Raw genomic sequence first — 26145 nt, 5'->3', positions numbered from 1 at the left:
AGGATTGTAGGTTAATTATGCTGATTTTTTCTTAGGATGATACAGTTATGCCATCTGAACATCGCCGTCTCCGTCCTTGTTCTCCATCTTGACGTTTTGTCCTGGCGGAGCCTGAGAGTCCTCCCGTTTCAGACCCTCTAGCGTATCGTCATCTCCAAACACACCGGCCTCACTGGGCTTGATCCATGCGTAGTAGAACTCGTCCATGAGCTGCTTGGCAAAGTCAGGCCGGCTGATTTCTTTGCGGAATGTAGCGTACTGGAGCAGTTTCAGAACATGAAGACAGTTGGGGTAGACCAGGAACCTTGCATACTTTGGCTCTCGCCAATACTCCAGGTATGAGAGGTAGTTGAGGAACTCTGGTGACTCTAAGTACTTGTTGTGTGCCAGATATGACAGGTATTGCGGGTTTGCCAGCGATTGAACAAACTGTGTTAATTGAACGGGTCATCATGTCACGACGTGGGTCATGTTTGTGGCGAAGTTCTGACGTCGATACTCACCTCCAGCTCGGCCTCAAAGCGAAGAGACCGGTCGGGCTGTTCGGATCCGTCCTGGATGCCGTCGGTCACAGGTTTTTCGGCTGTTGCCACCTCCGCCATTTTCCCGTGGATATTGTGGTGTTGTTGGATTTCAGGAAGTCGCTTGCAGGATATATGCAAGTGCAGTGGCACATAAAGTCGGCATTGAAATAGACGTGTCAGTGGGCGCCTGCTCGGGCAAGAAATGGAACCTGGCAGTTATTATCGCTAGTGGATATTTATGAAAATGTTGAGACCGGAGACCCCAAAACAGATGCCGCAAATACCGCAATCTCGTTGTCCAATCTAGCCCTACACGTGACGAAAGCCTATTTGGCTATCATGGCTGCTGAGTGCAAGGTAAACGGTAAACTACAAGTAGGCTGCTGTTGCATTGCTACCACTCTCCAAAACCGACAATGTCAAAGCCCCAGATTGTCAAGCAAGAAACAATTACCAGTCCAGATGGACTCACTTCCACAACCACAACCGTGGATAGCGACGGAGTGACCACCACCACTTCCACCTGCGGAACAGTCTCCACAACCACTGTTGTGGGCCCCGACGGCACTCATACCGCCAGTGAAGGTGACGCTGCCTTCGAATCGTCTTTTCCCAACCTCGTCAAGATCCCCGTGGGACAACCCCAAGAAGCAAATGGGACGACTCCCATCAACAGAAGAGGCGCCAACCCCAGCTCGTCGGTTCGCAACAATTACAAGCACCCGGACCTCCACTCCGAGCTGACCGCCAAGAGTTTTGGAAACGGTATGTTTTCTCTCCTTGACCTGTCCTTGATTGGTTTGGTATTCTCTGTGCTTATCTTGGGTGCCCTCGTCGGCAAGATCGTCGACCACACCTACTTTGCCGACAAACGAAACTTCCTTAACATCTTGTTTGTCAAGAATGGATGGCTCTGGACCACAATTGCATTTGGGTACATTGTATACGAGACGTTCTCTGGTTCAATTGGCCTGGGTGTCTCCTTTGGCACAAACACCTCTACGGGAACCCGAACTGGAACCACCCACGACGGAGTGTCAGAAACTAATTCCGATAGCAAGGCCAACGCTGCTCTGAAACTGCTGGTCGGCATCTCTGCACCTACCCCCATTGGCCAGCTCTCCCGATACATTATCCACTCTCTGTGGTGGCTTCTCTTCACCCAGTGGTTCCTTGGTATCCCCATCATGGACCGGTTCTTTGTGGCTACCGGTGGCAAGTGTGAGTACCAGAAGGAGAACGCAAGCCCTATTACTGGTAAGACGATATCATCAGCATCCTGTAGACGGTCTGGGGGCACCTGGATCGGTGGCTACGATCCTTCCGGTCACTGCTTCCTGCTGGTGCTGAGCACCATGTTCCTCGTCTACGAGACCATCCCTCACATCAAGCGACGACCATACAAGCTTAGTGCCAAGATTGCTCTGGGTACCGCTGCTCTGTGGACTTGGATGTACTTTATGACATCTCTGTACTTTCACACCTTCTGGGAGAAGCTTATGGGAGTCATTTTTGGATTGCTGACTGTCCAGCTTGTCTACGTCGTTATTCCTTATCTGACTCGACCCAAGCCTAGTGTTGGCTCTAACAATTGATAGACGTTGTACACGGTACTGTAAGTATGTGTGCAGGTATTAATAACTTATAAAAGAATAAATATCGTGGCCTAGCCACTGTTAGTCAGAGCGAGTAGCTACTTGCCGATAGAGAACTACTAACGGAGCAGCTATCTCTTGTCAGAAGAGCTATCTATTGGCGCGAACAATGCGCCTTCTCAATCCCGACAAGGGACCCAAGAGAAACGGCTTACTGTGCTTCTCCACAACTCGTTCTACCCTGGTGGGACCACAAACAAGCGTGTATGTGACACCCTGTAGAGAGAGTTGCACCATTCTGTACGCTTCATCGGCATCAACCTCGGCTCCTAACGATTGTAGTTCGTTAAAGACACGACGCTTGAAGAGAAACTGCTGGATGCATCGTCTGACTTTTCGAACGAAAGCCAACAGGTCAACCTTGCCCTTCAGATACTGTTTCTCCAGAGATCTCAACGGCACATAACTCGGAATAGTGTGTTTGAACACCTCAAAGTGTTTCTCTCCGGAAACCCGCTTCAGAATCACGTAGTAAGGCGCCTCAAATGTTCCTGTAGCTTCACTGAAGTGCTCAATACGAACCCCCAGCAGGTCTGAGAAACCCTTGACCCGGAACGCTGTGGTTCCGGTAAATCGACTGAGATTCTCGCTATCAAATTGTTCTTGCTCTTGCAAGTTCTCCTTTCCCTTAGACAACAACACGTCAGTTGCGATTTTCCGTTTGACGTCCTGAGTCTTGTTTTTCGTGCTGGCTTGGTTCAAAGTCGTCGTCGTTGCTCTCAAAACTGACAGACGCGCTTGGAGAGTTTGCTGGCGCCGGGCCAACGATCGGAGCTCGTTCGTGAGAGATGCCGTGTCCATTTCAGTGTCTTAGATGTGTGAAGTGGGTGTTACAATGAGGGCTCTTGGTGTTTACATATACCGAACCTTAATTTGTGGCGCGTTACGCTGTCAAGATAATCAAGTAAACTAGAAGTATCTGTGATGTTACACATGGGAGCTTACTCAAGAACATATTATAATGAAGGAGCAAATAAAAAAATAAAAAAGACAATATATACACGCTAAAAGCTACATTACAAGTAGAAACTCGGTGTTTCAATAAAATCATAAATCAATTAACTATCTATTTTTGATAATTAAGCCCGCACAATCTTGCAAATAAGATCGGAACCATCGACAGAGTCGCCCTCCTTCACAGGAACCTCGCCCACCTTACCGGAAACAGGGGCAGAGATAACCATCTCCATCTTCATGGCAGACAGAACAGCCACGGGGTCGCCCTTCTTGACCTCGGTGCCCTCGTGGACTCGGACCTCCACAACCACACCGGCCATGGGAGCTCCGACCTCGTTGGGGTTGCCAGGGTCGGCCTTAGGTCGAGAAACAGTCTCGACAGCAGCCTTCTTGTCCTCAACAGAAATCTTTCGCATCTCTCCGTTGAGCTCAAAGTAGACCTCTCGTAGACCAGTCTGCATGGACAGGTCTCCAATGGCTCGCAGAGCGAGAATCAGAGTCTTACCCTGCTCAATCTCGACAGAGAACTCCTCGTCAGTCTTGGGAGCCTCCAGGAAGAGTCGAGTAGGGACGATGGATAGATCACCGTATTTGTCGACAATCTTTCGGTAGTCCTCAAACACCTTGGGGTACATGCAGTAAGAGGCAATGTCGCACTCAGTGATGTGGCCAAATCGTTCCTCGAGGTCCTTTCGGACGGCAGCAAAGTCAACAGGGGGCAGAGACTTACCGGGTCGCTCGGTCAGCTTCTTTCGCTGGCCTCGCAGAGCCTCAGTTCGGAGAGGCTCAGGGAAACCACCGTAGGGCTGGCCCATGAGACCCTCGAAGAAGTCGAGCACGGAACCGGGGAAGTCCAGAGAGCCAGCCTGTTTGATGACGTCATCATATGACAGCTTGTTGGAAACCATAAACTGGGCCAGATCACCGACAACCTTCGAGGTAGGGGTTACCTTAACAATATCGCCCAGCAGCTGGTTGGCAGCGATGTAAGCCTGCTTGGTCTCCTTCCACTGCTCTCCCAGACCAACCTGCTGGGCCTGGAAGAGAAGGTTGGTCAGCTGGCCACCAGGAATCTCGTGCTGGAACACCTCGGGATCGGGACCCTTGAGATCAGCCTCGAAGCAGGAGTACAGCAGTCGCATCTGGGCCCAGTACGCGTCGAGCTCTCGGACAAGAGCAGGGTCCAGGCCAGTGGAAAGCTTGCCCTCAAGAGTAGCCATGAGAGCAGAGATGGAGGGCTGAGAGGTCATACCAGACATGGAGTTGGAAGCCACGTCAACCACATCAGCTCCAGCCTCGGCGGCAGCAGCCATGGAGGCCACACCAGTACCAGCAGAGTCATGTGTGTGGACATGGATGGGGAGGTTGGGGTACTTCTCTCGAATGGCACCAATGAGCTTGGTAGCAGCGGCGGGCTTAAGAGTACCAGCCATATCCTTGATACCCAGAATGTGAGTGCCCATCTCAACCACACGATCGACAAAATCGAGGTAGTACTCGAGGTTGTACTTCTTCTTGGGGTTGAGCATGTCTCCGGAGTAGCAAACGGTGGCCTCAACCACTCCTCCGGCCTTCTTGACAGCGTCAACACCGACCTTGAGCTGGTCGAGATCGTTGAGAGCGTCAAACACTCGGAAAATGTCGACTCCATTATCCTTGGCCTGCTTGACAAAGTGGTCAATGGCGTTATCAGGTAGAGAGGAGTAAGCGACACCATTGGCACCTCGCAGAAGCATCTGGAAGGGGATGTTGGGCACGGCCTTTCGCATCTTTCGAAGTCGGTCCCAGGGGTCCTCGTACAGGAACCGCATGGCGACATCGAAGGTGGCTCCTCCCCAGCACTCCAAGGCAAAAGCACCGGACATGGCGTGGGAGGTCTCGTTGGCGATAGCCAGCAGATCGGTGGTTCGAACTCGGGTGGCAAGCAGAGACTGGTGGGCGTCACGCCAAGTGGTGTCCATGACAAGCACACCGTCGTTCTTTCGAACGGCCTTGGCAAAGGCCTCGGGGCCCTGCTCGACAAGAATGTTTCTCCAGCCAACAGGGTCGGGCTTGGAACAGTCGACAATCTTGCCCTCAGAGTTCTTGAGCACGGGGATGACAACCTCGGACTTGAGCTTGGGGTTGCCAACCTGGCCCTTGATGGAAGTGCCGTTGACACAGAGATCGGCAAGGTAGGCAAGCAGCTTCTGGGCTCGGTTCTGGGAGGTCATGAGGTCGAACAGCGAAGGAGTGTCGTCGATAAAAGTGGTCCAGCACTTACCCTCGATGAAAGTGGGGTGGGTGAGAAGAGCCAACAGGAAGGGAATGTTGGTCTTGACTCCTCGGATTCGGAACTCAACCAGAGCTCGGATCATCTTTCGTCGAGCAATCTCGAATGTGGTGCCGGAACAAGAGCACTTGACCAGCATGGAATCGTAGTGAGGGGAGATGATGGCTCCGGCAAAACCGTTTCCTCCATCGAGCCGAACTCCGTTACCTCCAGCAGATCGGTAGACCTCGATCTTACCGGTGTCGGGTTGGAACTGCTTGGCAGGGTCCTCGGTTGTGATTCGGCATTGGATGGCAAAGCCTCGAGTGGAGATCTTGTCCTGGGTGAGTCCCAGCTGCTCAAGAGTGGCACCAGCGGCAATCTGGATCTGTGCAGCAACAATGTCGATGCCAGTAATCTCTTCGGTAATTGTGTGCTCAACCTGAATTCGGGGGTTGATCTCGATGAAGTAGTGTCGGTTCTGCTCGTCAACGAGGAACTCGGCGGTACCGGCGTTTCGGTACTTGGCGTCCTCAGCAAGTCGGACAGCGTCGTCAAGAATGGCGTCTCGAACCTCCACGGGCAGGTCCTTGGCAGGAGCAATCTCAACCACCTTCTGGTGTCGTCGCTGGACGGAACAGTCTCGCTCAAACAGATGTACAACGTTGCCCTGGCCGTCAGCAAGAAGCTGGACCTCAATGTGCTTGGGTTTATCGAGGAATCGCTCGATGAAACAGGTTCCGTTGCCAAATGCAGTCTTGGCCTCGGAGGAGGCTCGGTTGAATGCATCAACAATGTCGTCTCCTTCTCGAACAACTCGCATACCTCGGCCTCCACCACCAAAGGCAGCCTTGATGATAACAGGGTAACCGTACTTCTCCACAAACTTGAGAGCGTCCTTGGGGTCCTCGACAGGGCCATCAGTACCGGGCACAACGGGAACGTTGTTCTTAATGGCCAGGTTTCGGGCAGAGACCTTGTCACCGACAGAGTCAATGACGTTGTGAGGGGGGCCAATCCAGGCCATGCCGGCCTCCTCAACCTTTCGAGCAAACTCGGAGTTCTCGGAAAGGAAACCGTATCCGGGGTGGACCATGTTGACACCGTGAGCCTTTGCGATCTCGATGATCTCGTCGACCTGAAGGTAGGCCTGGACGGGGGTGTACTTGCCACGGTCACCAATCACATAGGCCTCGTCGGCCTTGAATCGGTGCATAGAGAGCCGATCCTCGTGGGCGTAGATAGCCACGGTCTGCATGGAAAGCTCATGGGCGGTTCTGAAGATTCGAATGGGGATCTCTCCTCGGTTGGCGACTGTGTTAGGGTTGTTCTTTGGGAGCACTCTGGGTGGCGGAAGCATCCTCTGTGTCGTGGTGTCACCTTATGCAGAGTACCGAGCAACGTGCATGGTGACATTCGCAGTTGCATGTGACCCCCACACCAGTAGTGTGGTAGTGCCAATTTTTCCCATCTTCGTGTTGTTGGTTTCGCTTCACTTTTGAGAGCAATTGAGGGTGCGTGTCGTCATCTCAACAGGTCGACAGGTGACACACACACACACTATCTCACTCGTTTGTACTCACCCAGAATCTTGTTCATGGAGCCCAGAATACTGGAATCGGCTCGCATCTTGTCGAGGCGGCTGTGAAGGCCCTGCGAGGGCACCTCGGGCGTCGAGAGCGAGGGATCCACCTTGGTCTCAGGAACGTTGGACATGGTGTGCGATACCGTGGTGTGGGATGGGGAGATAGCAATATTTATATAAACCCTACCACTATCATGCCAACTCTATGCAGCATGAATTGGGCAGGGTGGGATTGAGTTCGTACCGCACTTTTGCTTTTAGGGCCACTTCCTTGTCTGAAACCTTACCCCGGACTGAACGGAACTTCAATAGCCGACCACAAAGCCCACACATGTCCGACTCGGACTCGAGTAGGGAGTGGGGTAGCCATCGGAGGTTCTCTGGAGCACGGGTTGTAAGTAATAATCAGCAAAAGGGGTCCCTTTGGCCAGCGATGGAGAAAAACCGCCGACGCATTTTTTTTTGCACTCTCCCAAAATTTGTCACTCCATTGATTGCGCTCTAAATGGGCTATATTGGGATTTCCAACCATCCAATAACGTTAACCTCGTCACAAGCTCCTCTTCCTCAAGACTATCACATGGTAGACGTCAAGATTATTCATTCACTGTCAAGATGAATACTTGTACTAGAGCGACAAATCATGATGACAATTGAAGGACCCCAAGTGGAACACGTTTGCCTCGCCGAAAGTTACACCACTTGGCATATTACGGTCTTGTGTTCCTGTTCCAGACTCCTCATGCGGCAGAGCTGCACTATGCTGTAACTGGCACCATACGCGCGCAATGCGATTGGAACACTTCTCATTCCTGGAGCAAACGGTTTCCATTTCTTTCGAGCTATAGAGCTAAAGGGAACTCTTGGGCGCCGGATGTCGCGTGTGCGGCTTAAGGGGCTACCAGATGTCAAATAGCACCTTTTCTGGTGTGAAATGCAGCCCAAACTCCAGCTAATTTAATCCACCAAGCTATCTCCCGGACCAGTGTTGGCTACAGTACATACTTGTAGCATCCCCTCACCGCCTTTAAAGCCTCACCCTAACTATCATCACCATTGTCCCTAGAAATAGCCCCCCCGGACAGCCGGACGCTTGTATTTTTCTGGAGTTATAGAACCGCACTAACCGCGTCGTCGTATTACATGTCTCTCTTTTTTATTTTGCTGCAATTCACGCCTATGCCTGGCCGATTGTCTCTTTTTGCTTTTCACAAGACTGAGTCGAGCACATGAACCCATAGGGTAATGAGAGGCGGTTTGGACATGGCCACAGCAGGTGGAGATGCATAAACAGAATTAGCTTTGAGAGAACACAAACTGGTGTTTCCAAGATGGTCCCCCAACCAGCCAGTTTGTGGGTGCATCCATGCCTTTGTTGTGCTGCCCAAAGATAACCAGTCGAGACAATGATAAAAGAAAGCAAGATCGATCGCACACACACATATACACATAGATAGCCGGCGGATGTTTCTACTGGGAAAGTACAATAATAATACAGTGCGATAAAAATTTTCAGCCCCCAAAATTATACACATTACTCATTGTGCTTTACGTTGCACATGGAATCACTCTTCTTGTTAAGATACATACCCCACGCGTGCTTAATGCGGATAAATAACGCACGGAAAAACTCTGGCCAATCACAGCACGAGATAGCCTTATCAGACTAAGCCATGACGAGACTTGTACTGCTGCGTCATCTGCTCGACATACTGGCCGAGGTGGACAACGCCCGTCAGAGTCACCGAGGCAGCAGCGTCCTTTGGCTTGTCTCCTGACAGGCGCTCCTTTTGCTCATACATTTCTCCCATAACAGCCTCCAGGTTATGAGAACCTCCAAGCTTCTTCATCATCTCCTCCAGCTCGACGCATTGGGCAAGCATGTCATAACGGCCAAGAACGTAGAGACCCAATCTAGCTCGAGACACTGCAACCGTCATACGTCGTACGTCCCGCAGATAACCCACATGCTTTGTTCGCACAAGCGAAACAATGACGTAGTCGTTCTGCTCTCCCTGATACTGGTCGACCGTGGTGATGACTCTAGGCATCCCAAAAATCTCCCGGTCGCCCTTTGTAGAGGCACATCGTCGAGAACAAATCTCCTGCAACAAGGCCTTCTGACCATTGTACATTGTCAGAATGGTGATCTTGTCAGCAGGATAGCCAAGAAGTCTCATGTACTGGTACAGAGCAATAGCATATTCAGCCTCGCCGAGGTTCTGGATGACGTGAGGTGCCACCTCGGTCTCTCCTTGTCCCTCGTAGTCATCCACATTGATGAACTGAACGTCATGCAGAAAGCCAGAGTTTGCGTACTGGTAGACGCCCTCCTTGGTGTGCGGTAGGTTCTTGAGCCCACCATACCGCCAACCGTAAATGTCTGAAATCGATGGCTTGGCTCGTCCCTGGGAGTCGAGAAGAAAAGTGGGCATGCCAAGCCGGATAAATCGGCCAAACGTGCTTTGATCAAAGTTGCACTTGCGAACTAGCTCATTAGTCACAATGGGGGCGTTCTGCTTGTGATCTCCGATCAACACCACCCGCTTGAGCGCGTCTGTCTCCTTCTGAAGAGTCATGGGGATCACCAACTCAATCTCGGTTAGCTGGGCAGCTTCTTCTGCAACAAGCGAAGAGTATCTGAAACCCAACCTAACTAGCGAGTCGTGATGCATCGAAGCATATTTGGCTGTCATGGCAACCACCTTAGCTTCCTTGACAAGCATGTAGTCACTCTGAGCCTTGCCAGACATGTGTTCCACAGGACGAATGTCAGCAAGATCGGTGAAGATCCTGTCAATATGGTACCACTTGCCCGCATCAGAATGGTCCTTCTTATCCTTGAAAAATTCATCGAACGGGAACTTTCCGCCTTCCTTCTGCCACTTTTGATACTTGGGCAGCACAAAGACTCTGAAGAAATGATGCGCAGTCTCACAACTATCTCCATGAGCACCCTCAGCACCAATACTCTCGGCCAGGCTGTCCACCTCCCGTAGCAAGGTGGCACGTCCCTCAAGCAGGTTTTCGGCTCTACCAACCTTGCTAAAAGAACCTCCCTTAGACACCTCCTCCCGAATCATATCTTCACCATGACCCAATCGCAGGAGGTGTTTCTGGTTAACATCAAGCAAAGCGATCTTCTCAAACAAATGGTTCAGAGCCTGGTTACTATGAGCAATCACCAATGTAACCTCAGAGGGATGACTGTGATACAGATTGAGGATAATCTGAGTAGCCACATCAGTCTTACCGGTACCGGGAGGGCCGACTATCACAGTGAGACCAGGTAGAGTGCCGGAAACAATGGCCTGACCTTGCGCTTGTGTGAACTTGAGCTTATTGGAGTGATCTTCTTGAACAAAATAAGGCCCCTTATCCACAGGAGTGTAAGGAATCAAGCTCCACTTGTCATCCGAGGTATCAAGCTTGAATGGAGCAGAAGCCTCCTCAGTACATTCAAACTTTTCGGGGAAAGCTTCATAGACCTGTTTGCTAGTCTGGAAAGTGTCTAGCAAATCCACCACACCCGTAGGCTGCTCAGGGATCTCTCCGTAGCCTAAAAACACTCCACTGATCCACTCAGGGAGAATAGACCGGATTTTGTGTAGACCATGGATAGTCTTCAGGGTAGGATAAAAGGCTGCCTCCTTGGACTTTCTTCTCATAAGAACGTTGGCCTGAAAGACATCGCCCCAATGGGCCGGATCCACGTCCAATATGAACTTTCGCTGGGACGACTCAATCTCATTGTACCCACTCCATTGCACAATACTCTTATTATCTGAGTCGAGGATATCGTGCACAAAAGCACCACGCAGCTGTTCAAGCCCTGTCCCCAACTTCAGCAAAAACACGACGTCACCAGGTTTCAATGAGTCCCATTCTCGCTTGTCCTGTCTGTAAATATCCACGGTGATCTCCACACGGCAGTATCCGGGATTGGACTCGCCCACAAAAGGAGGTGCCACATGCAGAACAGCCTCGTTAAGGATCTTTGTAGCGTACTTGCTGAATCCTGTGATTTCCTCTCCGGCGTCGTTTCGTTTTCTCGTCTTGAGACGGTTGACGACATTCTCCACATCACTATTGATCTGATGGAAGATCTCGACCTGCTGAAGACGCAACGACTTGAGAATAAAGTCGTTCATACTGAGATACTGCAGAGTAAGTCGGGGTAGAGTAAGCTCGGAGTACTGTGAATTGAGCGACTTTTCTGTAGGCAGCAGGTCTATAGCGTCAAACTCGGCATTCAGGTTTCGGTTTGAAGTGAGAGATGCCAACTGGTAGTTGAGAGTCACCAGTTTCTTGCCTGAGCTTCCCAGCAGGTTCAACAGGCTCTCAATTTCAGCCTTGGACAGGTTCGACAGCTCCTTCTTGACCTCATCCTTTGTGAGAGATGCAAAGTTACACAAACTCGCGAGTCGCAGCTTTTCAGGCAGATTCTCGAATGCATAGAGCTGGAACTTTTCCAGATACTGGGTCTGCAGCTTTCGCACTTGCAGAGGAGTCAGCTCTTCGCCGGAGAAATCGTCCATGGGAAAATGCACGTAAAAATCGAGGGTCTTGAGCAAATCGGCGTTACACTTCTTCAACAATGAACACACATTCTTGGACTTGATAACACTGTTGGCGAATCGTCTTGAGGGGATTTGCGACACAATAGAGATGAGAAAACACAGATATGTGTCAACAAACTCCGTATCGTGCTCCTTCTGTAACATGATGTCTGTAAGTGTCGATAGAAACGAAGACTGTTTATCGATGTCCTCCTTCTTGTCGCCCTTGTCGTAGGCTTTCATGGCGCCTCTCCAGAGCTTCCCCAGTCGCTTGTTTCCCTTGAGCAGGTTCTCTCGCACCTTCTCGTCCATATGCATCCATGTGTAGACCGACACCAATGCTCCTGCCTCTGATCGCACCAACTGAGAGTCAAGCCACTGGAAAGAAACGGTCAGAAACCGCAGTAGTTTGGTTCGCACTTTCTGGATCCGTGTTGGCTTGTCTCCGGCCACGAGATTGAGTACCGTTTTGTAAAAATGGCCAAAATTTTCGGGGCTCTTCTCGAACACCGTCCATAGATCGAATCCGTCATTGGCCTTGGCAAGAACAAGGAGTGCCACGACAATGGCATTTGTGTTGGCCTGTTTCTTGTTGTAAACTGGCCATAATCTGGGTTAGTAAGGAGTTCTAGCGGTGTTTCTGTGTCTGTGCATCTCTCTATACTCACTTCTCTAGTCCATTCAGAGACTCTAGGGTATGCAGGTCGCGATCATTGAAGCCGTTCTTCTCGATGAATTGATAGACTGAGTTTATCGACACGTTATCCTTGTTGAGCAGCGCTGCTAGAGGCGAGATCTTGAGCAGGTCTGTCGATAGGGCCATTTTATTGTCGTCACAGAGGTGATGGCTTAGTCAACAAGCACTACCCTACAACATGGATAGTACACTGCATGAGCAGGGCTAGGGCAGAAAAGTTAATGGGAAAAAATTAGTAGGTGCATACAACTTTTTGACCTTACAGTGAACTCATCACAACCTCTACTACAAACATCACACAAAAATGAGCTTCAGAGGACGAGGCGGATTCCGAGGTGGCCGAACCGGCGCACCCATGCAGATGGGCCCTCCCGATCAGGTGTTTGAGATGGGTGCCTTTCTGCACGCTTGCGAGGGCGATATCGTCTGCAAGTCCATCAATGAGAAGATCCCCTACTTCAACGCCCCCATTTACCTTGAGAACAAGACCCAGGTCGGCAAGGTCGACGAGATTCTTGGCCCCATGAACGATGTCATGTTCACTATCAAGCCCTCCGAGGGCTTCCAGGCCGCTTCTTTCAAGTCTGGTGACAAGTTTTACATTGGCGGAGACAAGCTGCTGCCGCTGGAGCGATTCCTGCCCAAGCCCAAGGCCACCGGCGTTAAGAAGCCCAAGGCTGCTGGAGGACGAGGTGGTGCTCGAGGCGGTGCTCGAGGCGGCTTTGGTGGCCGTGGAGGTGCTCGAGGAGGCTTTGGTGGCCGAGGCGGTGCTCGAGGAGGCTTCGGAGGTGCTCCCCGAGGCGGACGAGGTGGCTTTGGAGCTCCCCGAGGTGGACGAGGCGGATTTGGAGGCCGAGGTGGAGGCCGTGGTGGATTCGGCGGTGGACGAGGTGGCCGAGGAGGTTACTAAGGTCTGTCTGATATCAGCATCAATTAGCCACTTACACAAAGTCTGGGGTGAGATTTCCAAATCCCCACTCTGGGCCCATCGCATGTACTCTTTATTTTATTGATTGTATTATACCTAGTAAAAGTTATACACTTACTGCCACAGACACTTCTCACAGATCGTAATCAATATCGACTTTTGATAAATTTTCAAATTTTCAAATTTTCAAATAAGGTTGCAAAAAATTCACACCCCAAAAAGTTGGTCTGTAGTTGGACTTGAGAAGTTCAGTTACCCGGCAGTTCCTTGGTTTCGGAGATATCGGAGATTAGTGCGGCAGACGATGAGTCGGTCGACGCAGCTCCCTCGCTCGTCAGGTACGCCTTGATGTTGGAGACCATGTATTCTCGCACGTAATCCACATCTCGCTTGAAAACTGTGGTCGCCGCAGTCGCCAATTTCTTGGACCATTCCAGAGTGGTCAACTCCAAGCCCGTGGCCTCGTTGAGCACTGTGGTCGGAGGGAAGCCCACGTTGGAGGCGGTTCCCACAAACCACTCAATCCAATAGGCCATTTTGGGGTAAGTCGGTTCGGGCATTGCGATATAAGAGATGATTTGCGAGAGAAAGGGGACTCTGGGGCGGAAAATATTAATACTTATATACAGAGCTGTTGCTTTTTTGCACGAGCTCACTAGCTTTGCTACTTGTAGCAGTGGCTTCAATTACATTGCTCCATCAGCTAGTGCGGGGGAAGACAGTCTAGTGGGGATGAGAACGTGTCTGTCTTCCTATTTGTCAATTGGAGGCTAAAAGCACTCCTCCTCAGAAATGAGAACGTCCTCAAGACATGCCATACTTGGCCATCTCCTTCCACATTTTCTGCTCGTGGAAGCCCATGCCGCAGATCTGTAGAATGGCGTTTCGTACAACACTAATGCCACTTCCGCCAAAATCATGCTTGTATCCCTGCAGCATTTTGGGGCTATTGCTGACAGCAATGACCCGCTCTAGGGCCTTGGACGGGCACTCAGGAGTGTCCATTTTCTTCACCTGCACCAAAATTTTACCTAGCTGTGTCTGGATTGAAGTCTCGGCTAATAGCGCCCGTCGTGCCCACTTTTCCTTTTGGGGCTTTGTCAGTTTGACCATTTGGCTTCCACTTTTAGGAGGATTAGCAGCCAACCACATTTCGCGGCCCAGTGCCTCGAGTTTCTTGTCTCCTCCCACAAGCATGTCGCTCTTTGTGAGCACCACCTGCCAGGTGACTCCGTACTTGTTGAGCGTCGAGAGCATGTACTTGTCCTCGTCCTGAATGCCCCTGGTTGCGTCAATTACAAGAATGGCCATTCGCAGGTTAGTTCGTCTTTCCAAATACTGCTCCACTACCGCGCCTTGGTCCTTGAGCGACTTGTAGCCGTAGCCGGGAATGTCCACCAGTCTGATCTGGTTGCCTCCAGAGTTTGGAATGGTGAGACCATAGCAGTTGAAGGACTTGGTGAAACCGTGTTTTTTGGATATCACAGGAAAAGCAGAGTTGATTGAGTTGCTCAACGAGCCCTTGTGGCCCTTCTTGGACGTGGGGGAGTGTAGGTGCGACTGTGGAACGTCGGGTCGACCCCACGCCAAGACGTGCTGGACCAAGGTGGACTTGCCCGCGTTTGTGTGGCCCATAAACACTATTTCTGGGAAAATCTCGTTCTTGTGTACTTTTTTGAGATTCTGGTTAGTGGGGATATTGGCCTTGATCATCCGGGTGTTGGCGTTGGAGGCGGCTTCCAGAGCATCGTACTCGTCTGAGCCCACCTCAAAGTCCTCCTCCTCACGCAGCTCGTCGATCATCGCCCAGTCGTCGCCCTTGGTGCGTTTCTTCTCATCAACGGGAGCAGTGGGAATCTGGTCAAAGGAGAAGGCTGTCCACCACCGTTGCAACTTGCCTTTCTTGAACACTTGGTCGGCGTACTCAAGAGACTGTTTGTCAGCCTCGGGCATGTGGGTCTCCTGAACATAGAGAGGCGTGGATGTAAGTGTGCGTATTTGCACATATAGCCGGTTTGTGTTGCGTATCGATGGTCGTATATTCCGAATCATTGTGTTGTGTGTTTAACTGACTTGATCCTAGCCAGCTGAAAAATCTCGATTCTTTCTGCACGATAAGAAGCTTATCTGGTGGCGGCGTAAAGGAGGGTAGAAAACTACTCGTACCTGAGTCAGCAATTTATATATATGTGAACAAACACTTGTCAGATAAGTAACCACCATGGTTCTCTCTACACACATCTGATTTTTCCAAAGTTAAGCTACTCGTAGATATGGTCGCGTGACGATATTATTATCATTATTTGTCTTAGAACTAGACATGCTACACACACGATACAGACCAGTGGCTGGGAATATGTGTGTAGCCAGCCGTTAGCGCTCTCTCAAATCTATTTCCAATGTTCAATGAGTCTAATAAGTTATGTACTGTATAATATACGTGTCTAGGTCACCTACTTAGCGGCAAAGACAAGGTTGAAGGAAACGGAACCTCCGGCGGAACCAGGAGAAACGCCAACCTGCTGGGAGCCAGAGGGTACTGAGGGAGCAGACCAGTCGGACTTTCCGCCGTAGACAATGTTGCTGCCGTCCTGAGTGAACTGGCCAGCGTTGTTGCCAGAAGCACAAGAGAACTTGCCGTTAACAACATCGCAGGGGCCCTTGGAAGAGGTAAGAGTGACACCGCCGTATTGGGACTCGCCAAGGGTGTAGGTGGCACAAGTACCGGACGTGTACCAGTTACCATTGGAGATGAGGCATCCAGATTGGCCGGAGATGTTGATGAAGCCCTTGGAGCCGCCGGTGGGAGGATCGGAGGGGTCGGTGGGAGGAGGAGTTCCGCCAGATCCGTCCTTGGGAGGGAACTTGATCTGGTCGGGGCAGCTGGAGGATCCAATGTCGTCAATGGGGAGGTACTGGCCGGACACAACAGAGCCCTTGAGGTGGAAGTAGTACCAAACTTCAGAGATGTAGCCAGACTTGCACGAGATGTGAACCTGCTTACCATCAAAGTTTGAGTTGAGGGCGTTGAGGAAGTCAGTCTTGGCATAGGTCTTGGAGGAGTCGGGGGTGATTCCAGCGGCCTCGAGGAACTTGTAGGTGTTGACGGTCTCAAACACGTTGACAACGGTGTGGGCCCAGTCGGCAAGGGACTGATACTGCGGAGCATCGGAGCTGTAGCACTTGTCCTTAAGGGTGGACATGCAGGTGGCGTGCTTGTTCCACTCGTGGGTCCAGAAGGAGTCGGTGGAGCCTCGGTTGGGGATCCAGATCTTGTTCATCTTGTCGAGGAGCTCGGTCTCTCCGAGCTGCTGCAGAACGGCGGCCACTGACTGCACCTCCATGCTCTTGTCGCAGAACTGTGCGTACGATCCGTCACAGTTATCGGGCCACAGACCGTGCAGGGTGAAGAGGTCATCGGGGCCAATAGCAGGGGTCCAGTCCCAGAACTGGGTCAAGACGAGCACACCGCCAGGGGACTCGGTACAGCAGAGGTCGGCAGAGCCGGCGCCAGAGGAGCATGATACAGGAGTGTCAGCAGGACAGCTCTTGTGGTCAGCAGAAGAGAGAGGGGGCGAGGTGAAGGCGGCCACAGCATCTCGCTTTGTGTAGGGACAAACGAGGGCCGAGACGGCGGCAGCCACGGTAGCGATGGTGGCAAGAGAGAACTGCATGTCTATCTGTGTGTTTTCTTTCCTGTAGTGGTTCTTTGCAAAGGAATGTGGCGGTGCTATATATGGTGTTGTGTGTCGATGTTCACGTCGCAGACGGCGCGTAGGATTGAGTTTGGGTTCGGAGGAGATAGAGTGTGATAGTGTTCCTCGAGAGGCAATTGGAGTGTACACAAGGGGATTATGATGGTGGAGGAATGAAAAAGCAGTGTGTTTGATGATGCTTGTGGAGTGACATTGTCATTGTTACCGCTTGATTTCTAGTGTTTTATGTGCCTCCTTGGTCCGTTATCGTCGCTCCAAAAACCACACAGTGCCTTATCAGCCAATGATAACAGAAAGCAGTACAGTGTGTCTGCAGGTGCGTCTAATTACATCTGGTCAGTGGGACGCTGCACGCAAGCTGCATAACATCCAGGGCCCAAGGTGGGCATCTGTCAGGGAATCTAGTCAGGGGGATTTTCAACGGTGAAGAGCGAGTGATAGCTATTGTGGTGCAAACTACACATTGACGTTGTATAGCAGGGTGGTTATTGCGTCTACAGGTCACATCACACAATGGAATACACATCTTTTTCACACTCATATCCATTACTGTATTATCAACTACTTATAGCGGCCCACAAGCTGTCAAAGTCGATGGTTTGGTTCATCCACGGCTCTCCTCCACCACTGCTAAAGGACAATTTTAGCGAGACAATCTTTTTTGTGCCTGAACATTGCGTAAACCCAAAGATGCAGCTTGAACCAGCCGCTGTGTGTAATATTCAGCCTGTGTGATTGGGCCAAAGACAGTTAGATTTGACTGACGTGGGGCTGCCGTTGAACGTGGCGCGCTACTTGTAGTCTCGGCTATGTCCGGTAAGTCGTGTTTCACGTACCCTTCTTTCTCTTGAAGAAAGGTGATGATTTGCTTGACCAGAGCCTTGGATTCGGGGGATAGTGTTTCCATGGAGAGATGTACAAGTACCGGTACTTGTAAGCTACCAAGGTGGGATATATGTATTCCAATTACTTGACCAGTCAGCTCAGCGCTGTATCCATAACTTGACTGGTCCACTTACAATTGTACGTACTGTACTGTAGTATGTTCTACACACCTGCCACCTGCTGCTGGATCGAAATCACAAGATGATTAGTCGAAAAGCTAAGACAAAGTAGGCTGTATATATGCACGGCACAGGAACACCTCTCATTGTGGGGTCTTTGTGCTGTTTCATCTTTGTCCAGAGTTCAGCGATAATTAACTTGGCGATCACTAGGCGCTGTAATACGGAGCTACTCAAACTTGGAGTACCATGGGTTGTTTGTGGTTGATTGCGGTGGGGCTCAGTTGTGCCTGTGCCTGCGTTGAGTGGCTCTGTCTTGCACTTTGTCTCACGTGCGCGAGCTATCTTGCGGTGCCTAAGCTGTCTTCTAGCCGACAGTGAATGGTAACTGTCCAGTAGCTGTTATTGAGCAACAGTATGTACAGTATTTGTCCGTACAGCTAATTTCAGTAGCATGTTTTCAGTCGTCTACACATATTGTCTACTCTACAACTCACACGCTCTAAATCAAAGGCAATTAATAATTCATCGTATTTACACGGGTTTGCCGCCAATAAACTCGGACCATCGTCGAACCTCGGGAGGAATCTCACCGGTCTTCTTGTTGATTCGGGTGAGCAGACACTCGGACATGAGCTTGGCAGTCTGGGGCTCGTTGAACAGAGGAATGGCAAAGTCAATGGCGTTTCGTCGCATGACGTAGTTCTCGTCAAGCAGAGATTCGGCTCGAGATCGAGTCAGGTTGTAGACGCACTGGATGTCGTACTTCTGGAAAATCTCCCGCAGAGCTCGCTTGTCAGTCTTGGGGAACTCAATGGTGGAGACGTTGGTGGAGGTGGCCTCGGTGAGGATCTGGGCCAGCTCGGGAGAGGCGCAGTAGAGCTTGTAGCCAGTGTTGGCGGAGTTCTTGGCAATCTCAATGAGCTGGGGGGTCAGATCACCGCCGAGCAGGACACCACAGGGGGGCTGGGGGACCTTGAAGCCCATGGTGGACTGGATAGAGGTCCAGTAGGCCTCGAGCTTGTCAGCACCGAAACAGGCAACCTCACCAGTGGAGGCCATCTCGACACCGAGGTAGGGGTCGGCACCAGCAAGTCGGGTGAAGGAAAACTGGGGGACCTTGGTGGCAACGTAGGGTCGGTCAATCTTCATAAGATCAACGGGGGCAGGGACGTTCTCCTGCATAAGGGCCTTGGTGGCAACCTCGATGAAGTTGACGCCGAGAACCTTAGAGACGAAGGGGAAGGATCGAGAGGCTCGGATGTTGCACTCAATGACCTTGAGGGCAGGCTCGTCGGTGCCGTTGGGGACCATGATGATCTGCATGTTGTAAGGACCGGAAATCTCCCAAGCAGCGGCAACCTTCTCGGCAATCTCCTTAAGACGGGCCATGGTCTTGTCATCGAGATCCTGGGGAGGGAGGACCAGAGAGGCGTCACCGGAGTGGATACCGGCGTTCTCAATGTGCTCAGAGATGGCGTGAACCAGCATCTTACCGTTGGAGGCAACAGCATCAACATCAATCTCGTGGGCGTTCTCAATGAACTTGGTGATGACGACGGGGTGGTCGGGAGAGACGGCAGAGGCGTTGTTCAGCTTGTGCTCGAGCTCAGACTCGTTGTAGATGACGGACATAGCGGCACCGGACAGAACGTAAGAGGGTCGGACCAGAACGGGGTAGGAGACCTTGTCGGCGAACTCCTTGGCCTCAGCGACGGAGGTCAGCTCGGACCAGTCGGGCTGGTCAACTCCAATGGAATCGAGAATGGAAGAGAACTTGTGTCGGTCCTCGGCCTTGTCGATGGACAGAGGGTCGGTTCCGAGAACGTTGGCGCCCTGCTCCTGGAGAGTGAGGGCGATGTTCTGGGGCAGCTGGCCACCAACAGAGACCACAACACCCTGGGCGTGCTCGAGCTCGTAGATATCCATGGTTCGCTCAAAAGAAAGCTCCTCAAAGTACAGTCGGTCGACCTCATCGAAGTCAGTGGACACGGTCTCGGGGTTGTAGTTGATCATGATGGTCTTCTTGCCAGCCTCTCGGAGAGCTCGGACGGTAGAAACAGCGCACCAGTCAAACTCAACGGAAGAACCGATTCGGTAGACGCCGGAACCAAGCACCAGAGTACCATGCTCGTTGAAGTCAATGTCGTGTGAAGACGCGTTGTAGGTGGTGTACAGGTAGTTGGTATCGGCAGGGAACTCGGCAGCAAGGGTATCAATTCGCTTAACGAAGGGAGTGATACCGAAGGACTTTCGTCGGGCTCGAACAGACATCTCATCAGAACCAACAGCAAGAGCAATCTGCTTATCGGAGAATCCGAGCTTCTTAGCTCGCTGCAGAATGTCCTGGTTGAGGCCGTTAAGAGACTTGTGGGACTCAAGCTCTCGCTGCATCTCAACGAGGTTCATGAGCTTGTAGAGGAACCACTTGTCAATCTTGGTGAGATCGTGAACCTGGTCAACGGTGTAGTTCTCGTGGAGCAGAGCCTGGCCCACAGCGAGCCATCGTCGGTCGGTGGGGTTAGCAAGAGTATCCTCGAGGAACTCCTTGTTGTTGGCGAAATCGGGGTGGCCCTGGAAGCCGACAAAAGAAGGATCAACCTGTCGAATGGCCTTCTGGAAAGACTCCTCAAAGGTTCTGCCAATAGCCATAACCTCACCGACAGACTTCATGGAAGAGCCAATGTCTCGCTTGACATTGGAGAACTTGGCCAGATCCCATCGGGGGATCTTAGTGACCATGTAGTCAAGAGAGGGCTCGAAGTTGGCGGAAGTAGTCTTAGTCACGGCGTTGGGGAGCTCAGGAAGGGTGTAACCAAGGGCAATCTTGGCAGCAGTGTAAGCGAGAGGGTAACCAGTGGCCTTGGAAGCCAGGGCAGAAGATCGGGAGAGACGGGCGTTGACCTCAATGACTCGGTAGTCGAGTCCGTCGGGCTGGAGAGCGTATTGGACGTTACACTCACCAACAACGCCGAGATGTCGAATAATCTTGATGGCAGCGGATCGGAGCATGTGGTACTCCTCGTCGGACAGAGTCTGAGAGGGAGCAACGACAATAGAGTCACCAGTGTGGATTCCAAGAGGGTCAAAGTTCTCCATGTTGCAGACAGTGATACAGTTGTTGTTTCGGTCTCGGACAACCTCGTACTCAACCTCCTTCCAGCCCTTCAGGGATTTCTCAACGAGAATCTGGGGGGCAAGAGACAGAGACTGCGCAGCGAGGTTTCGGAGCTCGTCCTCGTTGTTAGCAAAACCGGAACCCAGACCTCCAAGGGCGTAGGCGGATCGGACAATAATGGGGTAACCAACGGACTCGGCGGCCTTGAGGGCGTCGTCAACGTTTTCAACAGCAATGGACTCGGCGGTGGGGATATCAATCTCCCTAAGGGCCTTAGCAAACAGGTCTCGGTCCTCGGAGGTCTCCAGGGTCTTGATGGGGGTTCCAAGAACCTTGACATTGTATCGGTCAAACACGCCCATCTTGTTCAGCTGGACTCCGACGTTGAGTCCGGTCTGGCCTCCAAAGGTCAGCAGAATTCCGTCGGGCTGCTCTCGCTCAATGATGTGGATAATGTACTCGGGGGTAACAGGCAGGTAGTAGATTTCGTCGGCAAGGAAATGCGAGGTCTGGTTGGTCGCAATGTTGGGGTTAATGAGAATGGACTGCTTGCCCTCCTCTCGAAGAGCCTTGATGGCCTGAGATCCGGAGTAATCGAACTCTCCGGCCTGACCAATAGACAGACCTCCAGAACCAATGACCAGAACCTTGGAGACATCGACAAGCTCCTTGTCAGCCACCTGGGACAGGATTCCAGCTCCGGCATACTCGGGGGTGGTTGTGTATTTTCGCACGGGGAACTGTGTCAATTTGGTTCGCACGGCAATGCCAGCTCGCAATTGCGGCTTGGCCAGTCGCAACAGCGATCGCGCTATCATTGTCGGGATGGTAGTTGGTGATGTGTGAAGGTGCGAGGTGCAAGTTAAAGTACCTTTATTTTTTTTTCAACTCTCCAAATCAAAATCTTTTACTTGTACCCCGAGCTTAAAATTCGTGCAGACGGAATAATCGGGACACTTGGGCCTGGGGAAGGAAAAAGCGAGCAGCAGTTTCCAATGGGAAAAAATGTGCATACACCCATCTACAAGGGGGAAGAGATTATTTTTACCCGGCCAGTCGATTCTACACCTCGAAATCCACCAGTCGGACCCGTCAGCCTCGTTGATTATAGACTCCAGCTAGAACGGTATTTGACTCTCCCACACCCATTCGCTGCTATCAGAGATAAGGATAGACCTATGACTCAGAGTATGTTTTTGGAGGAGCGTCAGTCTTGTCGGCTGGTGAGCGAGGCCCATGCACTGTGACTAAAATATGTTTGCGGTGGTCCAAGTACGATAGTGGGAAAGAAGGGCCGGAATCCGGAAATTTTATACACGAGTACAGTACTGTACTCGCGTCATTTTCATGATGCGTGGAGACAATGATTCCTACGTGATCTAAGCTCTGTTGAAGTGCTTCTCTTCCAGTAATCAAGGATTCTCGGCAACACATTGAACTTTAAGAGGCGATCAGATACGAGAAGTGGGGCATAAGAGAGAGTGGGAATGCTTCAACAGGGTCATGGAATGTGTTATTGACAGATCCTCACTTGCACTCCCCCCCAGAAGAAGCAGTTGTTACTCTCCTATATGCTGGACTCTCCCGATACAGCTCAACTGCGTACTACCCCGGTTCGATGCACCCCCGCCACGTATGTGTATGTAGGCTGTCGGAGCGGCGGGTTGTTCCCAGGAGCTAGCAATCTACTTGTCGTAAGAAGAAGGAGCGGGCAGTTTTAGACCCATCTGGAGCATCTGGCAAGTACAATCCCCAGCTACACGTTAGGCATGAGTAGAAGTAGCTTGCACCATGCATATGGAAATTTTGCAGAGCTAAAATGAGCCACCAGGTGAAAGTGTCCAAATAGTCACAGGTGCGGCTTATGTGAGATGACTATTTGCGCAGGGAGTGTTTCATGTTGGTCAATGCACATTAGATTGCTCTTCTTTGCTGGCGTTTTTTTTGTTTTTGTTTTTTGGGGAGACCTGATTTGGGTCCAATCTCGTTCTTTTCCACCACCTGCCCATTTGCTTGTTTTGGTCCCTGAACGTTGGACTCATCCGATACGAAACAGAGTTTGAATGAGGTCTGGTGCTTATTAACGTTAGTTATTAGTAGGTTAGGGATTTAGTTAGATTTAGTTAAATTGGTGTGACACTCTCAAGTCACACCTTCCAAGAGCTGTTGCAAGATATGCTGCTGTTATTGATGGTCTTTGGTAGGGTTTACTTGTGGTCGTCCGGTTATGATGGTTTAGACATTCTTGTCCCTTATTTCATGTCATCCCCTTCTGTCTACTGTACAAGAATGTACAAGCCTCCAACATACATATCCAATTTAGGAATCGTAATACGGAGCTTCACGAAGTCGCACTTTTGACCAGTTAACTACAAGTACAGTACAGTACTTGTACTTGTACAAGTGTAAATGTACGCCTAGATGTGGGTCGGAACCCTTTTTTCCCTCCAGCCACACGACCAAAGACCCACTTGAGCACATTGAGAGTCGCCAATGACCCCTCATGCCGAGGCAGCCAGAATCTTAATGAGTGTAGGGTTCGGTTCATGGGATATGAAGTTGGTTCAAGCCAGAATCACAAGACTACTGTACAAGTTGGATATATATTACAAGTACTTGTAAGGAAGGTTATGGGTACTTTCAATATATCAGATTGATCATAATCATGTCCTAGTTACCATGAGAGTACCTTGAGCGTTTCAATTGGTAATATAAAATGTTTGAGACGCGTCAATGGACTCTGAGATGCGCCAATGGACTCTTAGAGATGAAAGGGTCAAAGAAAGCCCTAGCCACGCATGGCATATTACCAGCTGACAAGACATATAATGGCGATGATCTGGAATAAGCGACTGAAACGTGTGGTTCAATCCGCTTCTGCGTGTCCTTGCGTAGTACCTGTATTCTCTCACTCTGTCACACGACCATCAGTATAAACAATAATATTACTTTAAATTTGGACCTCTACAACAGTCCCTCATCGTCCTCCTGCTCGGTAATGGCGTTCTTGATCTTGAGCAGCAGGTTGGTCTTCCATTTGTCGAGCTTGCTGAATTGGTCAAAGTCGTACACCTTATCAGCAAACAGCTGGGGGTTCTGGTTGCTGACAGCCTCACAAATATCCACCAGCAGACCATACTCTCGGGACTGGCCAAAGGCAGGATCCCACTCCAGGTAAGCGTTGATGGGGCCCCCACAAGCAACAGGATCCGCAGCAATTCGACACAGGCCAGCCTTGAACAAATACTCCTTGAGCGACCACTTCATGATGTTGGAATTGAGGTTTCGTCGGGCAACCATCTCGAACATTTCAATGGCCTTGAACAGATCGTCGTTCTCGGCAGACAGTTCCGCCACCTTGAGGTATGCCTTGGAAGATAGAGTCTCTGCTCGGTCCTCGGAAAACCAGTCTCCGGCATCTGTGTAGGCCTCCATGGCCTTGGGAATGTCCTCCAGCTCCTTCTCGTACAGCTCTCCCAGCTCCATCTTGTAATTGGCACCTCGTCGGAACTGACCACGTGTAGTGAAGAACTGAATGGCCTTCTCCAGACACTTGGCGGCCTCCTGGGGTGAGTTGGACCGGTATGATTTGTAAGCCTCGAGCAGCGAGTTGGCGGCCTCGTCCTTGCTCTCGGACTGTAGTTGTGCGTCAGCAGCCTTCTCAAAGCACTCTCCAGCAAGCTTTCCGTTACGCTGTAACTTGTACTGGTTTGCGGCCTCGGTGTAGAGGTCTGCTGCTTCTTCGAATCGGGTCGAGGAGCCGCCGCTCATGAATGAGAACATGCCTCCGGAGGAGGTCATCTTTTTATCGGCTCTAGCAATGAGAGCGGTGACGTCTGACATTGCGTGGTATGGGGGTGATCGATCTAGGTGTGGAGGTTTGTATGTACGTCATACAGACGCTAACTGCACGGGGGCAGGGTTTGGGTTGGAGATGAAAGAAGCTACTGTACAGCATTTGGCGTTGGGGGTTCGAGTCGTGGGGTTGCACATTAAGTCGCTCAATGCAACGCGTCAGATTGTGCAAGGCTGGTAAATAAAACGCGGCAGATATAAAACACGTCAAAACAACAAGACACGGAGAAGGATATGGACATGGAAAAAGACGGGACACAACACACGAAAAAGACACAATCTGTTCAGGAGACTGAGACGCAGAAATCCGAGACACTGTCTACATCAACACCTGACCCAGAAACCATGGAGATAAGTGTAGCTGAAGTGGAAGCGACATCCATGAAGACACACACAGGGGAGGGACAGAGGCAGACACAAGCCAGTGAATCACAAGCGACGAGCGAAGGACGAATAACAACAGTGAACGAAACACAAACAACAAAAGCGACCGAGGGACAAACAACCACAACAGCCAATACACGTGCAATCCCCCAATCAGCACGTTACAGACGTTTAGTCACATCCTCGTCCACAGCACTGGCCCATGCAGTCAAGTCGCTCACTTACAAACGAGTGGCGGCGTGTTATCCAAGCATTGCAAAGACTCCTGCTGGTCAGGAGGCACTCAGAGAAGCCCTTAAGCAGATCTGCAAGGCGTGGACGGACTCAGTACAAACGGAATTCGACGCGATCTTCGATGAACGACATCTCCCGGAGAAACTGGCCCAGTTGGATCAATTGGTCAAAGACGCCAGACTCAGAATGAATTCAAACACAGATCTGCCTATCCATGTCGATAGACTGACGCCAGATCAAATCATCAAGAGCCATCTACGGGAAACTAAACTCGCACGAATCAAAAAGCTCAAACAGCTGGCACAGACAGTCAAGAAGGAGAATGATGAATACCGACAAAAGATCAAGGAAAACAACGACCAAGTCCATACATCGCTCGACAAGTTGCACAAGGTGACATCGGATATTTCAAAGGCCACAGCTGCTACTCAGGAGATGCCTGAGCGGGCAGAACTGTACGAAAGTTGGAAGGCATTATAGGAGGGGTGAACTGTACTAATAGATTATTTATTTGTTCCACGTTTAGCAACAACAGATGACGTACAGCTTCAAAACGTAACATAGAAGCGGCAGATACGGCATTATTGGACTATCTGACCATAAAGGTCACAGTCTCACAGAATGTGGTCCATGCCGTGCAACCAGAAGCTACAGGTAGCTACTTAAAGTATTGTATGA

General features: G+C 50.9%; 12 protein-coding genes across 12 annotated transcripts; 3 read left to right on the top strand and 9 right to left on the bottom strand.

The window, feature by feature from the left end:
• Positions 1–45: 45 nt before the first annotated feature.
• Positions 46–602, bottom strand: YALI1_C33217g (uncharacterized protein; the record flags this gene model as incomplete). The annotated part of the gene is made up of 2 exons (XM_502213.3): positions 46–429; positions 504–602. The coding sequence occupies 2 exons, from the start codon at positions 600–602 to the stop codon at positions 46–48; spliced, it is 483 nt and encodes a 160-aa protein (XP_502213.1).
• A 338-nt stretch (positions 603–940) lies between these two features.
• Positions 941–2119, top strand: YALI1_C33214g (uncharacterized protein; the record flags this gene model as incomplete). The annotated part of the gene is made up of 1 exon (XM_502212.1): positions 941–2119. The coding sequence occupies one exon, from the start codon at positions 941–943 to the stop codon at positions 2117–2119; it is 1179 nt and encodes a 392-aa protein (XP_502212.1).
• Positions 2120–2269: 150 nt separating this feature from the next.
• On the bottom strand, positions 2270–2980 carry YALI1_C33193g (uncharacterized protein; the record flags this gene model as incomplete). The annotated part of the gene is made up of 1 exon (XM_502211.1): positions 2270–2980. One exon carries the CDS (start codon positions 2978–2980, stop codon positions 2270–2272), a length of 711 nt encoding a protein of 236 aa, XP_502211.1.
• Positions 2981–3258: 278 nt separating this feature from the next.
• YALI1_C33152g (uncharacterized protein) lies at positions 3259–7103 on the bottom strand (the record flags this gene model as incomplete). Its single annotated transcript, XM_502210.1, has 2 exons — positions 3259–6701; positions 6971–7103. The coding sequence occupies 2 exons, from the start codon at positions 7101–7103 to the stop codon at positions 3259–3261; spliced, it is 3576 nt and encodes a 1191-aa protein (XP_502210.1).
• Positions 7104–8633: 1530 nt separating this feature from the next.
• YALI1_C33100g (uncharacterized protein) lies at positions 8634–12354 on the bottom strand (the record flags this gene model as incomplete). The annotated part of the gene is made up of 2 exons (XM_502209.2): positions 8634–12141; positions 12200–12354. 2 exons carry the CDS (start codon positions 12352–12354, stop codon positions 8634–8636), a joined length of 3663 nt encoding a protein of 1220 aa, XP_502209.2.
• Positions 12355–12532: 178 nt separating this feature from the next.
• On the top strand, positions 12533–13138 carry YALI1_C33098g (uncharacterized protein; the record flags this gene model as incomplete). Its single annotated transcript, XM_502208.3, has 1 exon — positions 12533–13138. One exon carries the CDS (start codon positions 12533–12535, stop codon positions 13136–13138), a length of 606 nt encoding a protein of 201 aa, XP_502208.1.
• Positions 13139–13404: 266 nt separating this feature from the next.
• YALI1_C33086g (uncharacterized protein) lies at positions 13405–13716 on the bottom strand (the record flags this gene model as incomplete). Its single annotated transcript, XM_502207.2, has 1 exon — positions 13405–13716. The coding sequence occupies one exon, from the start codon at positions 13714–13716 to the stop codon at positions 13405–13407; it is 312 nt and encodes a 103-aa protein (XP_502207.2).
• A 244-nt stretch (positions 13717–13960) lies between these two features.
• YALI1_C33071g (uncharacterized protein) lies at positions 13961–15208 on the bottom strand (the record flags this gene model as incomplete). The annotated part of the gene is made up of 1 exon (XM_502206.3): positions 13961–15208. The coding sequence occupies one exon, from the start codon at positions 15206–15208 to the stop codon at positions 13961–13963; it is 1248 nt and encodes a 415-aa protein (XP_502206.3).
• Positions 15209–15609: 401 nt separating this feature from the next.
• On the bottom strand, positions 15610–16830 carry YALI1_C33055g (uncharacterized protein; the record flags this gene model as incomplete). The annotated part of the gene is made up of 1 exon (XM_502205.1): positions 15610–16830. The coding sequence occupies one exon, from the start codon at positions 16828–16830 to the stop codon at positions 15610–15612; it is 1221 nt and encodes a 406-aa protein (XP_502205.1).
• Positions 16831–18410: 1580 nt separating this feature from the next.
• On the bottom strand, positions 18411–21812 carry YALI1_C33005g (uncharacterized protein; the record flags this gene model as incomplete). Its single annotated transcript, XM_502204.1, has 1 exon — positions 18411–21812. One exon carries the CDS (start codon positions 21810–21812, stop codon positions 18411–18413), a length of 3402 nt encoding a protein of 1133 aa, XP_502204.1.
• Positions 21813–23958: 2146 nt separating this feature from the next.
• On the bottom strand, positions 23959–24837 carry YALI1_C32975g (uncharacterized protein; the record flags this gene model as incomplete). Its single annotated transcript, XM_502203.3, has 1 exon — positions 23959–24837. The coding sequence occupies one exon, from the start codon at positions 24835–24837 to the stop codon at positions 23959–23961; it is 879 nt and encodes a 292-aa protein (XP_502203.1).
• A 246-nt stretch (positions 24838–25083) lies between these two features.
• YALI1_C32972g (uncharacterized protein) lies at positions 25084–25947 on the top strand (the record flags this gene model as incomplete). The annotated part of the gene is made up of 1 exon (XM_502202.4): positions 25084–25947. One exon carries the CDS (start codon positions 25084–25086, stop codon positions 25945–25947), a length of 864 nt encoding a protein of 287 aa, XP_502202.4.
• Positions 25948–26145: the final 198 nt, after the last annotated feature.

Source organism: Yarrowia lipolytica, chromosome 1C, assembly GCF_001761485.1.
Source record: "Yarrowia lipolytica chromosome 1C, complete sequence".
Taxonomy (NCBI): Eukaryota; Fungi; Ascomycota; class Dipodascomycetes; order Dipodascales; genus Yarrowia; species Yarrowia lipolytica.
This window is presented reverse-complemented; position numbering and strand designations above follow the sequence as displayed.